Source organism: Microcaecilia unicolor, chromosome 3, assembly GCF_901765095.1.
Source record: "Microcaecilia unicolor chromosome 3, aMicUni1.1, whole genome shotgun sequence".
Classification (NCBI taxonomy): domain Eukaryota; kingdom Metazoa; phylum Chordata; class Amphibia; order Gymnophiona; family Siphonopidae; genus Microcaecilia; species Microcaecilia unicolor.
Genome location: NC_044033.1, coordinates 124,931,359 through 124,948,386, shown reverse-complemented (window position 1 = coordinate 124,948,386; position 17,028 = coordinate 124,931,359). Strand labels below are relative to the sequence as shown.

At 41.5% G+C, this 17,028-nt stretch overlaps 1 protein-coding gene across 1 annotated transcript in view; it reads right to left on the bottom strand.

Moving 5' to 3' along the window:
- Nucleotides 1-17,028, bottom strand: part of MACROD2 (mono-ADP ribosylhydrolase 2) — a 2,039,061-nt gene that overhangs the window by 585,564 nt on the left and 1,436,469 nt on the right. The window contains exon 8 of the mRNA XM_030194677.1: nt 4,715-4,788. Within this exon, the coding sequence (XP_030050537.1) occupies nt 4,715-4,788 (74 nt within the window). The remainder of the gene's footprint in view (nt 1-4,714; nt 4,789-17,028) is intronic.

The window sequence follows — 17,028 nt, the reverse complement described above, 5'->3', positions numbered from 1 at the left end:
AATGAAACGGGCGCTAGCAAGGTATTGGTTTTCTGCCACGAATGTGTTGTAGGTGATTTTTATTATAATTCTGTTGTGTTGGTAATGAATAATTGAAATTTTTGTTTTATGTTCAATTTTTAGGGGGTTTGAAGAAATTTATTTCTGTCTGTGTGTCAGAAACATGCTGTTTTTCCTTTGGTTAGTTTTTGTATGATGTGAATGGTGGTGGTGGTATGTAGGGTTTTATGTGTGGAGGCTGACAGAGTTTGTGTCTGATGCTTGGGGTAAGGGGGTGTTGCTTGAATGAATTTATGTCTGTGTGTGTGTCAGAAACATGCTGTTTTTCTTTTGCTGACTTTTTGTATGATGTGAGTGGGTGGTGGTGGTAGGGGGTGTGTGTGTGGAGGTTTTTAGAGTTTGTGTGTGATGCTTGCGGGAAGGGGGGGTTGGGAGGAATTTATGTCTGTCTGTGTGTCTGAAACATGCTGTTTTTCCTTTGGAGAGTGTTTGAATGATGTGAGTGGGTGGTGGGGGGGGGGGGTTGTTTGGAGGTTGACAGAGTTTGTGTCTGATGCTTGGGGGAAGGGGGTGTTTGAAGGAATTTATGTCTGTGTGTGTGTCTTAACCTTTGGGGTTTTTTTTTTGAGACTTTTTGTATGATGTGACTGTGTGGTAGTGGTGGTAGGGGTGTGTGTGTGTGGATTTTGACAGAGTTTGTGTATGATTTTGTGGGGGGGGTGAGAGTGTAGCGGCATCTGTGTGGCAGAGTCTGGATAAACTTTAATTTGTTTCTGTTTTCAGCACCACACCGTTTGTTCCTCTCTGTTTTTAAAGGAATGGTTGAGTATTGGCTGTCAGTTTGTGAAATGACAGCTGGTGGTGTGTGTGAGCGGCGAGACACAGTGAGTGTAGTGGATGCACATGGGCGTTTGCTGTGGGCGCGCGAGTTGTTTGGCACTAGAGAGAGTGACAGCGGCAGGCAGGGTATTCGGTGCGCAGGTGCGTTTGGTTTGGGCACACGAGTCTTTTTGCTGGAGAGACAGTGTGATTGTTCGTCAGGGTATGCGCTGCGCAGGCGCGATTGGTTTGGGCACATGAGTCTTTTTGCGGGGGAGACAGTGAGATCGTTCGTCAGGGTATGCGCTGGGCGCTTGTTGTGGGCACGCGAGTGGAGCTTTTTTTTTAAAGGCGCGATTCTTTCATGGCGATTTTTCCGCCCTCGACGTCATTACGATTTGACGCGAGGGAGGAGCATAGTGAGATGGAGCCTGAGCTTCGGATGTTACAAACCCTTCACTGAAGCCACGGAGTCAGCTTCAGAACGTTGAGGGTGCTTTTTATTATATAGGAGATATATATATATATATATATATATGTCGTTTGATATACCTATTCATGAAAAGACTTCCCACAGGGCATTCACTACTGTAGCAGTTTTCATATTACATGAGGCTATGGCTTCTCAATAAAAGTTGCATAATCAGAACCACCAGAATACACTTATAGCCTTGTTTGGTTCACTTTGGTGGCCCCACTAAATCCATGGCTATTCTTTTGATCTTGATGATAGGCATGAACACCAGAGGGGCATGTTGAACCTTCATAAGACTACTCAACAAGCACAGGAGTAGAGGAGTGGCCTAGTGGTTACAGCAACAGTCTTGACATCCAGTCTTGACATCTAGAGTTGCCTGGTTCAAATCCTGCTGCTGCTCCTTGTGATCCTGGGCAAGTCACTTAACCCTCCATTGCCTCAGGATTAAACTTAGATGTGAGCCCTTCTGGGACAGGGAAATACTCAGTATACTATCTGTAACTCACCTTGAGCTACTACTAAAAAAGATGTGAGCAAAAATCCAACATAAATAAAATAAATAAATATCAGGCATAAATGATGGTACAATTGTACCTGGCCAGTAAAATGGCCTATTATGTGCTTTTTGGCTTTCTCTTTTTCCAAGTTTCCTCCTAGCAAATGGTTGGGCACCAGCTACAGTACTTGCCTATGATGGGGTTAAGGTATTAATAGCTGTTCTACTTTTCTCCTTCTAGGGTTTCTTTGGCCAGCCTATAGAGTAAATCATGTTATGTATCATTATGAAGTACATGAAATCTTTCTTAGAGGGTTCTAGGATGTCTACAGATTTCCTATCATCACTTGAACCTGAGCTCAGACTTCTTTAAGTGACTTATTTCCATTTGGGATCTCTTAAAATTCTCAGGATTTTCCTCTCCACCCACTCAAGAAAGCTATCTAAGGGACCTGGAGTATCCTGAGTGGCCTCCTCTGCCTTGGGAGTCCCTGTCTACTGCAGCTTCTAGATTTAGGTTCCAAAATGGCGATACTGTCTTCTAGAGGTAGTCTCATAGTACTACTCACAAGGGGTAAGCTTGCCATATAAGAGTAATTACCATTATATTAACATAGTAACAAAGTAAGTGACGGCAGATAAAGACCTGAACGGTCCATCCAGTCTTCCCAATAGTCTCACTCATTATCAATTCATGAGTAAATCAACAATGAATGTGATATTATGTACCACAGAAATAAGCTTAGCCCTGTTCTTATGTTCCAACTGCTGGAGTTGCCATCCAAGCCCACTCCAGCCTATTCATCTTGTTATTTGCAGGACACAGACCGTAAAAGTCTGTCCAGGACTGTCCTCATGTTCCAGCAACTGAAGTTGCTAAGACCTTTCCAGCCCATCCTAAACCAGACTGCAATATACGGAACACAGACTGTGCAAGTCTGCCCAGAATCGGCACTAGTTCAGGAGCCCTTAGACCACTGGTTCAATCTCTAGATCTCTCAGAGTTGGATTACTGTAATGCTATATACTCGATTTGTAAGAAGAAGGTCCTAAGATGACTCCAAACTGTACAAAATTCAGCTGCTCAATTTATTTTTAAACTACCCTGTTTTGAGCGAGCCACTCCTTTATTAATTAGATTACTGTGGTTCCCCATAAAGCCTGGATCCCATTCAAGCTATGTACCTTTATATTCCAGATATTGCATGGACTGGCTCCATGTTATATGAACCATTTAAAAGAAATATCTTCACATAAAGCCTTCCTTGGAGACAAGGACCCTCTCATACTTCATCCAACAAATTTTAAAAACAGGGTATATAAATCTGCACTTTCGCTGATTTCACCTGTATTGGGAACCAAATGATGGAACTCTCTCCCAAAATCTATTAGATTTCATCCTAAGTACTTACAATTCTGAAAATTGCTAAAAACTAATTTCTTCACCAATTCGTTCCAGAATTGATTACATTAGTTAATATAACAATAACCAGTTGATAATTTTGTCTTTTTTTCTGTATTGCGAATCTGTCAATATGTACACTATTTGTAGTTTATTTGCTAATCGTTACTCTCAGAAACTTCATCATACGACACTATTGTTGAAATTCAGACTGTATTTTGAATCTAAACTGTAAGCCACATTGAACTTGATCTTGTATTTGGGATACTGTGGGATATAAATGTCATAAATAAATAAAATAAATAAATTTAAGTTTAGTGTTTTTTTATACCTTCCATTTTCTAATTAGAAATCCTCTGTGTTCCAAGAAAAAGAATTTCCTGACATTACTCCTAAGTCTACCACCCCACCTTTCAACTAGTTAAACATCTGTATTGTATCTCCCCTGTCCCATCTTTCCTCTAGGCAATACATATCCAGGTCTTCCAGGCTCTTCTCAAACATTTTTTGGCACAAACTCCCTACCATTTTTTGTCGCTTTCCTCTGGACTGCTTCTAGTCTTTTTACATCCTTAGCAAGATACGGTCTCCAAAATCACAATACTCCATGTGAGGCCTCACCAGCGACTTATACAGGGGCATTAACACTCCTTTCTTCTGCTGGTTATGACTCTCTCAGCGCAGACCAGCATCATTCTGGCTATGGCCACCATCTTATCATACTGTTTTGTTACTTTAAGATCCTTGGACACCATCACCCCAAGGTCCCTTTCACTGTTGGTGCTTATCAGCCTCTCGTCTGCTAGGACATATAGCTCCCTTGGATTTCTAGTCCCCAAATGCATCACTCTGCACTTATTTTGAGTGAATCTAATCATAAATGTGGTTAATAGGTTTCTTTAAATTACAATTTTCACATTATGCATTGTGCAAAGATCCAGAAAAAGAAAACCATTAAGGCAATATATAATAAGAAAGGGGAAATAAAGTCAAGCATAAAGAAAACAAATCTATAAAGTAAAGGGAATGGCATTTAATAAGTAAATATATTATAGACCAAGGAAGAACCTTCTTTGCTTGTGTCCAAAAGAAATTATTCTATATCTTGACATTAATTTCTAAGGATATATTTCTGGTTCTCATTGCCTTTGATGCCTTTATAGATTCCTTCTCCACACTTAAATGTGCCCTCAGCTTTCAACAATAGCTTTATAAAACTGCTTCTATCAAATTGTCACTCTGCACAAAGTTTTGATAGAGTATCTCTTTGGATTCCAATGTAAAAAGTCTGAACTTTTTTTTTAGAAGTAAATTAAAAAAAAAAAAAAGATTTGATTTCTTTGCACTGTGGAGTTTGACTGCATGTTCCAGAAGTGATATTGACCTAACTTTAATGTCTTTTAAAGCACAGCCTGGAAATCAGCAAATGACCATATATTTACAGACCATTCTTCACAATGACATTTTCAGATCGAGTTTCACAATCTTTACTTCAGACAGTGAGCTTTGAATGCCATACCTCATCAGGGTTCTTCTTTAACCACTCCTTGACAATACTAAGAGCTATGTCAGCTGCTGGCTCATTTGGAAAACCTAAACAAAGAGAAAGCAGTGTGAAAATAGTTAAAAAGGAACAAACCTTCAAAATATAAATTAAAATCTGATGATAAAACCTGACATGGCTATGTTTCACCCATGGGCTGTTTCAGAGGTAAATAACTAGAATGCAAAATAAAAATACAACATAAATATCACATACTGACAATAATTATTACCAAACAAGAATAGCAGTATTAGATGACTACATCAATATAAATAACTCACATAAATAAAACACAAATAAAAAATAAATAAGATTGAAAAACATAATAATAACATTAACTGTAAAAATAAGAGCGGGCCCTTTTATTAAAGTTTAATGTGCGCTAACTGATTTAGGGACCTTTTTACTAAGCTGTGGTAAAAGGGGCCCTTTGCTAGTGGCATCACATGTTTTTACCACAGTGGGGTAAAAAGATGGAAAAAGAAATGGCCATGTAGAGGGGCATAATCGAACGAAAACGTCTATCTCCATGGGCGTTTATCTCCGAGAACGGGTCCGTGAAGGGGCGGACCGAACTGTATTTTCAAAAAAAATAGACATCCATGTTTTATTCGACAATTTGTGAGCTGGGCGTTTTTGTTTTTCAGTGATAATGGAAAATGAAAGCGCCCAGCTCAAAAACGAATAAATCCAAGGCATTTGTTCGTGGGAGGGGCCAGGAGTCATAGTGCACTGGTCTCCCTCACATGCCAGGACACCAACCGGGCACTCTAGGAGGCACTTTTACAAAAACAAAAACAAAAGGTAAAAGAGCTCCCAGGTGCATAGCACCCTTCCCTTGTGTGTTGAGCCCCCCCCCAATCCCCCTCAAAACCCACTGCCCACAAGTCTACACCATTATTATAGCCCTAAGGGGTGAAGGGGGGCACCTACATGTGGGTACAGTGGGTTTGGGGGGGTTGGACGACTAATAAGCATTAAGCAGCACAATTGTAACAGGTAGGGGGGGATGGGCCTGGGTCCACCTGCCTGAAGTCCACTGCACCCCCTAACAACTGCTCCAGGGACCTGCATACTGCTGCCAGGGAGGTGGGTATGACATTTGATGGTGAAAATAAAAAGTTGTGAAACATCATTTTTTTGTGGTGGGAGGGGGTTGGTGACCACTGGGGGAGTCAGGGGAGGTCATCCCCGATTCCCTCCGATGGTCATGTGGTCATTTAGAGCACTTTTTTGGGACCTGTTCGTGTGAAAAAAGGGTCCAACAAAAGTGTCCTAAATGTTCGCTACAAACGCCTTTATTCTTTCGATTATCGCCCTAACGCATACATCTCTCCTCGGTCGATAACCACGCCCCAGTTCCACCTTCGCCACACCTCTGACACACCCCCATCAACTTTGTCCGCATCCGCGACGGAGTGCAGTTGAAAACGTCCAAAATCGGCTTTCAATTATACCGATTTATTCGTTTTTGTGAGATAAACGTCTATCTCCCGATTTGGGTCGAAATCTAGGCGTTTTTCTCTTTCGATTATAAGGTGGATAGTAAGCCTTTTTGGGGGAGCACTTCCTGCCACCCATTGAGCTGGCGGTACGGTCTCCTGCACTAACCCAGTGATAACTGGGCAGCGTGCAGCACTTCCTGCTTACCGCCAGGTAACTGCTGTGGTAAAAAATATGGAACAATTTTCCATAGCACCAGAAATGGTGCACGATGGGAGCGGAACTACCGCTGGCACCACATTGGGCCGGCGGTAGTTTCAGGTTGCTGCGCAGCAAGCCTTTAGTAAAAGGGCCCCTTGCATGCACTAAATGCTAAGAAGCCCATAGGTAAATTCAGTTAGCACATGTTAAGTTTTAGTAAAAGGGCCGCAAAGTGTGCATTTTCCCATACACATGATCAGATAAATACATTTTTAGTCAATATCAGTACAAAATATAGGGGCCCTTTTACTAAGCTACTTAGTAGGTGGCAAGGGCTCACGCACTAACCTGGCGGTAATCGGGCAGTGATTACTGCTGGGCATGTCCACTCCCCACCCCTGCTCTAGAAAACAGAAAATTATTTTCTGGTGTGGGAAACGGCTTACAGCAAAAACAAAACTACTACCAGGCACCTGGGCATGGCTGGTGGTAGTGCTGTTTTGCCGCACATGGTAGCCTTACTGCCGCTTAGTAAAAGGGCCCCATAATGATTACCAATCAGAATATAGCCACAGAATGGCATAAATAATGTAGATTGTGAAATACCCTTCCTAAGTTTGGCAAATGATAATCAAACTGGTTATGGCCACACTATTACCTATGTAATGAAAAGAATAAGAAAATAAATATGATAACACCATTATAAAACAAATATTCATGAATTTATGAACCACCACTAAACATTAATCTATTGTAAAACCTAAAAAAAACCTTTTAGTAAGCTGTACTAGTAAATGGGCTAAGTACATCCTAACGTGGGACTTTCCTGAGTGCTAAGCCCACTTCTAGTGTGGCCATAAAATAGGTATTTTTTTATTTGTTGAATTTCTGGTCACACAGCCACTTAAAAACACTAACATGGGAGCACTTATTTATTTACTGCAGTTGTATCCCACATTTTCCGACCTATTTGCAGGCTCAATGTGGCTTACAAAATGTTACAACGACATACACATATTATAGAAAAAGAATTTCAGAATATAGATACAGATAGGTGCATAAGAATATCATAGCAATCATATTATGGTTCCACAATATATGTATGTATATACATGTGTACATATTTTTAATTATTGTTCTTATGTTTAATACAGACCCCTGACGCAGGCGCTGGGCGCCGAAACACGGACCGTATCAGGTCTTTTTTTTGCATTGTTTCCTAAACGTATATGAATAAAGACTTTATTCCCCTTTTTTTTTTAAGACCCTTGGTGCTTTTTGTTTTGTTTCTTAGACCACAATCAAAATTTAAGAGAGGCATGTTTAAGATAAGGAGATCAAAAAGAAGAACAGAAAAAATTATATAGGTCTGAGTTACCCTATTATATTTAATAGTTAATCAGTTGTTTACTTAATGAATTCTCTATAAACCTGGAGGATGTAATGGGGCAGTTCTACAAACTGAAGAGTAGCAAATCTCCTGGACCAGATGGTATTCATCCCAGAGTACTGATGAACTGAAAAATGAGCTTGCGGAGCTACTGTTAGATATATGTAATTTATCCTTAAAATCGAGCGTGGTACCGGAAGATTGGAGGGTGGCCAATGTAACGTTGATTTTAAAAAAAGGAACCAGAGGAGATCCGGGAAATTATAGACCGGTGAGTCTGACGTCAGTGCCAGGCAAAGAGGTAGAGACTATTATTAAGAATAAAATTACAGAGCTTATTCAAAAGAATGGATTAATGAGACAAAGTCAACATGGATTTAGTGAAGGGAAATCTTGCCTCACCAATCTACTACATTTCTTTGAAGGGGTGAACAAACATGTGGATAAAGGTGAGCCGGTTGATATTGTGTATCTGGATTTTCAGAAGGCGTTTGACAAAGTACCTCATGAAAGACCTCAGAGGAAATTGGAGAGTCATGGGATAGGAGGTAGTGTTCTATTGTGGATTAAAAAAACTGGTTAAAAGATAGAAAACAGAGAGTAGTGTTAAATGGTCAGTATTCTCAATGGAGAAGGGTAGTTAGTGGGGTTCCCAGGGCTTTTTTTGAGGGGGTACTTGGGGGTACTGAGTACCGGCACCTTTTCCATTGTCTGTTAAAATTGACCCATGGACGCAAAGTTTTAATGAAAGAGCACAGGCTATACACACCAATTCTGCCTTGTCATAGATTTTGTGACTGGTTGCAGGGGACCTGGCTATTGTGGGGTGGGTCCCTCAGTGATCACTCCACTCCTGAAGAATGGCCTAGCATTTGAGTACCGGCACCTTTTTTGGTAGAATAAACGCACTGGGGGTTCCCCAGGGGTCTGTGCTCGGACCGCTGCTTTTTAACATATTTATAAATGACCTAGAGATGGGAGTAACTAGTGAGGTAATTAAATTTGCTGATGTCATTAAATCGCAGGAGGATTGTGAAAACTTACAAGAGGACCTCACGAGACTGGGAGACTAGGCGTCTAAATGGCAGATGATGTTTAATGTGACCAAGTGCAAAGTGATGCATGTGGGAAAGAGGAACCCGAATTATAGCTACATCATGCAAGGTTCCACGTTAGGAGTCATGGAACAAGAAAGGGATCTAGGTGTCATCGTTGATGATACATTGAAACCTTCTGCTCAGTGTGCTGCTGCGGCTAAGAAAGCAAATAGAATGTTAGATGTTATTAGGAAAGGAATGTAAAACAAAAATAAGAATGTTATAATGCCTTTCTATCGCTCCATGGTGTGAGCGCACCTCGAATACTGTGTTCAATTCTGGTCGCCAAATCTCAAAAAAGATATAGTGGAATTAGAAAAGGTGCAGAGAAGGGCGACGAAAATGATAGAGGGGATGGGACGACTTCCATATGAGGAAAGGCTAAAGCGGCTAGGGCTCTTCAGCTTGGAGAAAAGGCGGCTGAGGGGAGATATTATAGAGGTCTATAAAATAATGAGTGGAGTTGAACGGGTAGATGTGAAGCGTCTGTTTACGCTTTCAAAAAATACTAGGACTAGGGGGCATGCAATGAAGCTACAATGTAGTAAATTTATAACGAATCGGAGAAAATGTTTCTTCACTCAACGTGTAATTAAACTCTGGAATTCGTTGCCAGAGAATGTGGTAAAGGCGGTTAGCTTAGCGGAGTTTAAAAAGGGTTTGGACGGCTTCCTAAAGGAAAAGTCCAAAGGCCATTATTAAATGGCCTTGGGGAAAATCCACTATTTCTGCGGTAAACAGTATAAAATGTTTTGTACTTTTTTGGGATCTTGCCAGGTATTTGTGACCTGCATTGGCCATTGTTGGAAACAAGATGCTGGGCTTGATGGACCTTTGGTCTTTCCCAGTATGGCAATACTTATGTACTTATGTAATGTGGCACTGCCTACATGCTGCTGAGCTCACGACTGCATTTCAACGAAAGAAGAAACCAGACATTTTGGTTTGAAAAGTTAAACTGGTAGAAATTGTGAGACTTAAATATGCCACTAGCCTCATCCTGGGGAGAAAATAGATTTGCAATGCAATATGGTCCAGTATGTACAGCAATCAGTGATGTCTCCTAGCCTTGCTTCCTTCTCATAGTTCTGGCTGGTGAACTTACACTTACCACCTCTTATTTAGGAGACACTAAGGGCTCCTGCATTATGGATGTGCTAACCAGTTTGTGCAGCAGTAATGTCAACACACTTCCATGTCCGTTCTCTCCCCCTGCCATGTTCCCTCCCAAAAATAAATAAATACTACAAGCTTAGAGCACAAATGACAACACTAATGCAAAACACTTTAGTACATCCTCCGTTCGGCCATTTTATTCCTGAATTACCCCCAGATTTTATATGCTGCAACTAGAGTTGCGCATGTAAACCTAGGCATATTCCGAGTTGCACGCACAACTCAATTGGTTAACAAGCCAATCAGCACCGATAATTGAGTGTTAACAAGCAATTATTGATACCAATATGCACTAATTAGGATTTACGCACACTACTCACTAAGTATATTCTATAACATAGTCCATGCACATTCTACCACGTGGATCCCAAAAGGGGGCATGGCTATGGGAGAAGCATGGGTGGGTCACAGGCATTCCTAAAATTTATGCGCAGTGTTACAAAATAACCCGCTCCGTGCCAAAAGTTAGGAGTGGACATTTACACCAGGTTTTCATTGGTGTAATTCTAGTCATGTGGACAGGCTTAGGCATATTCTGTAAACCGCACCTAACTTAGGCACAGCTTATAGAATACACCTAAGCGTGTTTTTGATCAGTGTTGATATTTTAGGTGCCATAAATAGAATTAGGCCCTAAGCATGTGTTTGCACAACACAGTTTAGTATAAGAGCTCCTTGGTCCAAAGGATATAAAACTGTCTAATGAACTGATAAAAAGTGTCCTGAATGAAAATGGTGTATAAATCACATGCAGGATTTTCAAAATGAAATCCTTGTATGATTGCTGGCTTCTCCCTGGCTCTACCACTTTTCTGCATGAGTAAAAGCAGTCCAGCTGTGAAGCAACATGAATATTTTACTGCAGAGGGGAAGGTAAATTTGAAGTGAGGGTTTTACCTGAGTAACTGTTTAGTTACACCGGCAAAGTTATAGCAAAATTACCCTCAAAGATTATCCTCCAAAGTCTTCAAAAATCATGTATGTGAATTTGGGCACACGCCCAATTTGCATGCACAATTTAATTTAATGAGTCAATTAGTGCTGATAATTGAATCTTAACAAGCAGTTATTGGTGATCATTGGATTTAAATAATAATTTATGCATGAAAAAAGGGGGAGCAGTCCAGGGCAGGACAAGGGGAGATCAGGGGTGTTCCTTTAATTTATGTTCATTGTTATAGAACAAAGGGGATCTGCACCTAATTTAGGCACAGGGAATTATACCAAGGTTTATTGGTGTAAATGGTCACTCCTAAATTTAGTTGCAGTTCCGGGCACTAAGCGCTATTCTATAAATGGCTCCTAACTTTAAGCACTTTTTTGGCACTGCTTTTTTAGACGTCATATTTAGAATTCAGTCCTATATGTGTATACTTACACCAAACTAGTGAATGGTACTTTTGACAGACTGAAAGCACTACTTATAAATTCATATTTAATTTAAAAGTTTATTCCCAGCCTTCACATGTCACAGAGTCTACACAGCACTTTACAGAATGACACCATGAAGAGGAGAAACCAGGGCAACTGTTCTGGGTCCATATGCTGCAGAGGGGCCCAAAAACTGCTTGAAGCTGAAGGAAACATAGCCTGCTAGTAGGCTTTGGGGCCCCAGAACCCAGAATGTCTAACATTGACCATGAAAATAAAAATTGTGGGTGGGGGGGCACTCAGCCATCTAGACTACTGCAACACACTCTACGCTGGCTGCAAAGAGCAAATAATCAAGAAACTTCAGACAGCCCAGAACACTGCATTAAATCATGTAGTTTTACCACAGGTTCCATTTTATGCAATGAGACTTAGTTACCAATAACTGGGGGTAACAAAAAAAAATAAGACATCTTAAGGGTAGCCCACGTCAAAAACTCCCCCTCTTAATATAACACAAATACACTAAAACAATCAATACAGCTTCAAATAGATTACCATCTATACTTTGCTCCTCAACCTCCCCTGTGCTCATTTTGTATTTTGATCATTTGTTAGAAGGCATATAATACTTTGTTGGGACCATTTTTAAAGTATATACAGGATTGTAATCACATTTTAAAAAGGAAATCCCTCTGTGGATTTTCAGATTGAAGATACCAGCTGACAAAGAACAGGGTTATCATCACAGCAGATAAGTTTGCACCTGCTTTTGCAAATGCATATGTGTAAAGTGCATGTGAAGATCAGAAAATGTAATCTCCATGCATGTGTGTCCTCCTTGAACCTAACACCATCCTTTTTTGGCCACCGATAAAAGCACTTGTGATGCACTTTTCACCAGCTGTGAAAGGGTCATTTTCAGTCTCACCTTTTACATGGGTAGTTGTTCACCCATGCAAAAATTCTGAAAAATCTGCATTCCATTAGTCAGAAAATGCTCCTCATTTTGAAATTAACAAGACAGCTTGGAAAATAATACCACATTTTACGATTTTCATGCCTGACTGGTACTTCACTTGAGCCATAAATATCAAAAGTAATTGGACTTTATTTTGACTCTGTCATTCATTAGAGTAATCGTATTTGCTTTTCTGGAATATCAGAACAAAAAAAGATCATGCTGAAAGATTCTAAGAATGCCAGTCTATTTAATAATAATATGGGAAATGGGACTTGATATACTGCCTTTCTGAGGTTTTTTGCAACTACATTCAAAGCGGTTTACATATATTCAGGTACTTATTTTGTACCAGGGGCAATGGAGGGTTAAGTGTCTTGCCCAAGGTCACAAGGAGCTGCAGTGGGAATCAAACTCAGTTCCTCAGGATCAAAGTCCACTGCACTAACCACTAGGCTACTCCTCCGTGCATATAGGCATTCTGTTATAAAGTTCAAAAAGGCATCTATTTTATTTATTTGGATTTTGCTCACACCTTTTTCAGTAGTAGCTCAAAGTGAGTTACATTCAGGTCGAGGATAGGCCGTACAGAACCTCCTTTCTTTGGTATCACAAAGAAAAAGGAGTAACATCCCTTGCCAAGCTGATTTTCTGGCACCGGAACGACCGCCCCCAGGCGGATCAGATTGTTCCTACCAGTCTATGGATTGATCAGCTTGATGATATGGAATGGAGGGTTAGGTGACTTGCCCAAGATCATAAGAAACAGCAGTGGGATTAGAACTAGGCACCTCTGGATGTCAAGACTGGTGCTCTAACCACTAGGCTACTTCTCCACTTCAAATCTATTTTATAAAGACAACACAGATACTTATGTACCTTTATAAAATAGGCACCCAGATCCAGCACCTGTAGTGCGTAAACACTGACATACATGTAGCAGGATGACAAAATGTCCTTTCCTATGCAGTTGAGGGAAAACACTCTGGGCCCCTCTTCCACAAAGGTGCCATTCAAATCATAAAGGTGGTTAATAGATTCCAGGAAAGCAGCCCAAAGGAAATGAAGCTTTAACTTTTGGAAGGAAGTATAATTCTCTGAGTTCAGGAAGGAGCCATGCCCCTTCCTCCCTGGATGTGGTTCAGTAAGGACTAGGGAGGATGTAGTATTCTAGGGGCTATAGGAAAGGAGAAAAGCACAGGGGTTACTAGTTTGCACAGCTGTCCCCTGGTGCATTCTGAAAGGCTTATTCCTAATGCAGCCAAACTGTTCAGGGGTTGCCAGTCTGATCTACAACTGCCCCTTGAAGCACAGAGTTATAGAGAGAAGAGGAAGAATTCAAAATCTACAGAGGAGAGAAACAGAGTAAAGATGCTGCAGGCCTACTGTCCTTAGTGTGGAAAGGATTAGATGCTTCGGAGTAGTGGAGCTGGTGAGTGCTAGGAGATAGGAGGTAGGTCTCAAGTCTTGGGTGCATGGGCATAGCCACAAAAATAGCTGAACAGGCCTGGAGCCATCCACTTTCAGCTCAGGCCCATCCAGAAGGTGTGCATCATTTCCGTTGACTGCTAAAATTGACCCATGGACCCCAAGTTTTAATTGAAGAGCTCAGGCTCTACACACTAATTCTGCCTTGTCATAGATTCTATGACTGGTTGCAGGGGGGGGGCTGGTTATTGTGGGGTGGGTCCTCAGTGATCACCCCACCCCTGAAGGGTGGCCTAGCATTTGAGTACCGGCACCTTTTTTGCTAGAAAAAACATACTGATCATCAGTGTAGCTGGCAGTGATCCCCAAGCTCTGCCAGTTGAAGATATACTTAGTCAGAATCCCTGGGCTGTCAAAACACTGTGGCATTCAAGGGCCATGCTTCCAGCTGCAGATGCCAATGCCCAATGAACTCACAGTACATGTGTGAGAACTGAGCACGTGTGGGCTGCGGATGTCAGGAGCTAGGAGCGCAGCTGCCAACTGCCACAGTGTTCTGACTGCCAGAGGGTTCCATCAGAGGATGTCTTCAACTGGCAGAGCTCGTGAATCTTCACCTGCCAAGTTTGGTTAGAGAAAGAGAGGGGGGGGGGGGGGAATAATGCATGTGCCCACACATTCCAACTCTAGTTCCACCCAGGAATTGCCTTCTGGCTACCCCTCTGCTCAGGTGTAGCCCAACCTGCTTGATCTAACAGAAATGAAGAACTAGAGAAAATACAGCCACATAAAAGCATGTGAGACAGTGGATAAGAGTGTGATCGGAGCAAGAAGATCTGTTTGTCTAACAAGAGAGTGAGAAAAGTATAGGGCTTAACCTATGCCCAAAGCTAAAGTATAACTTTGAAAGATTATAAAACAATGCTACTGACCAACTTAACTGAGACTAAAGGCACATTACTGAGGAGTAAGGATATTAACTGTCCAGCCTGAAGTAGCACTGCTCAGAGGAGATGAATGAGCTCATTTTCAAAATTGAAAGACGCCCATCTTTCCACATAAATGGGAATATGGACGTCCTTCTCCCAGGGTCGTCCAAATCGGTATAATCGAAAGCCGATTTTGGACATCCCCAACTGCACTCCATCACAGGGACGGCCAATGTTCAAGGGGGTGTATTGGAGGCGTAGCGAAGGCGGGACTTGGGCGTGCCTAACACTTGGACATCCTTGACCCATAATCGAAAAAAAGAAGGATGTCCCGGACGAACACTTGGACGTTTTCACCGGACCTGTTTTTCTTATGACTAAGGCACAAAAAGGTGCCTGAAATGACCAGATGACCACCGGAGAGAATCGGGGATGACCTCCCATTACTCCCCCAGTGGTCACTAACCCCCTCCCATCCTCAAAAACCATCTTTAAATATTTTGTGCCAGCCTCTATGCCAGCCTCAGATATCAAACTCAGGTCTATTAGATTGTAAGCTCTTTGAGCAGGGACTGTCTTTCTTCTATGTTTGTGCAGCGCTGCGTACGCCTTGTAGCACTATAGAAATGCTAAATAGTAGTAGTAGTAGTAGGTCCATGACAGCAGTATGCAGGTCCCTGGAGCAGTTTTAGTGGGTGAGTGCACTTCAGACAGGCGGACCCAGGCCCATCCACCCCACCTGTTACATTTGTTAAACAGCGAGCCCTCCAAAATCCACTGTACCCACATCTAGGTGCCCCCTTTCACCCATAAGGGCTAGGGTAGTCGTGTACAGTTGGGGGTAGTGGGGTTTTTTTTGGGGGGGTTGGGGGGCTCAGCACACACAGTAAGGGAGCTATGTACCTGGGAGTAATTTATGAAGTCCACTGCAGTGCCCCCTAGGGTGCCCGGTTGGTGTCCTGGCATGTCAGGGTGACCAATGCACTACAAATGCTGGCTCCTCCCACGACCAAATGGCTTGCATTTGGTTGTTTCTGAGATGGACGTCCTTGGTTTTGAAAATTGCTGAAAATCAGAAATGACCATGTCTAGGGACGTCCATCTTTAAGGACGACCAAATTTAAGGATTTGGACGTCCCTGACGGTATTTTCAAAATGAAAGATGGACGTCCATCTTGTTTCAATAATACGGGTTTCCCCGCCCCTGGATCGGGACGATTTGCAAGAGGTCCAAATCGAAATGTGGACGTCCCTTTCGAAAATGCCCCTCCAAGAGTTATAAATCCTTTGAAACTTTTGATTCTTTCTGCAATTATGTACTTTGTTCTTATTAAGAACATAAGAACGTAAGAATAGCCATACTGGGTCAGACCGATTGTCCATCTAGCCCAGTATCCTACTTCCAATAGTGACCAATCCAGGTCACAAGTACCTGGCAAAAACCCAATTAGTAGCAACATTCCATGTTACCAATCCCAGGGCAAGCAGTGGATTCCCCCATGTCCTTTTCAACAACAGACTATGTCCAAACCTTTTTTAAACTACTGTTACCACATCCTCCGGTAGCGAGTTCCAGAGCTTAACTATTTTTGAGTGAAAAAATATTTCCTCCTGAAAAAGATGTTACTATGAATTTTTGTCTCCATAGCAAGTTTTTCTTTATATTCTCTTTTAGTCTTCTTTATCAATGCTTTGCATTAGCTTGACACTGCTTATGTTGCTTCATTGTATTCCTACCCCTTCTTTTGTATACATTTGTACACTATGGAGAGCCCAATAAATGAAAATTTTATTCTAATTATGAACAGAAACTCAGCTATGTTTTTTACCTTTGATTATACTGTGCCTATTCAATACTAATTAATAATATTTAAGCTCTGTAATAGTCTATATACATTGGAAAAGAAGGTTTTGGAGGAGATTTGTTCCGTTTTAGCCACAGAACTTAACTAGTGGGTCCTTTTACTAAAGCATAGCATGCACTAAATGCTGTATGTCCTATTTTATCTCTAAGGACCATGTGACACTTATAGTGCATCCTAATGTCTGTTAGTGCACACTAAACTTTAGTAAAAAGGTTCCTAACTTGTTTGTGTACCGGCCTCTGGAGTATCTCTCATCTGTACTGATCTGAGTGGTCCACTTTATATACATTAATTCCTACTCTGAAGCAGCTGTAAATGTGTGTATGTACACTAATTGCATACTTTATGTAATATATACATTCATCACACCTCTACCCCTGCTCATTCATATTATGTCCTCAGGAATGTCTACATGTGGTGTGCATATAA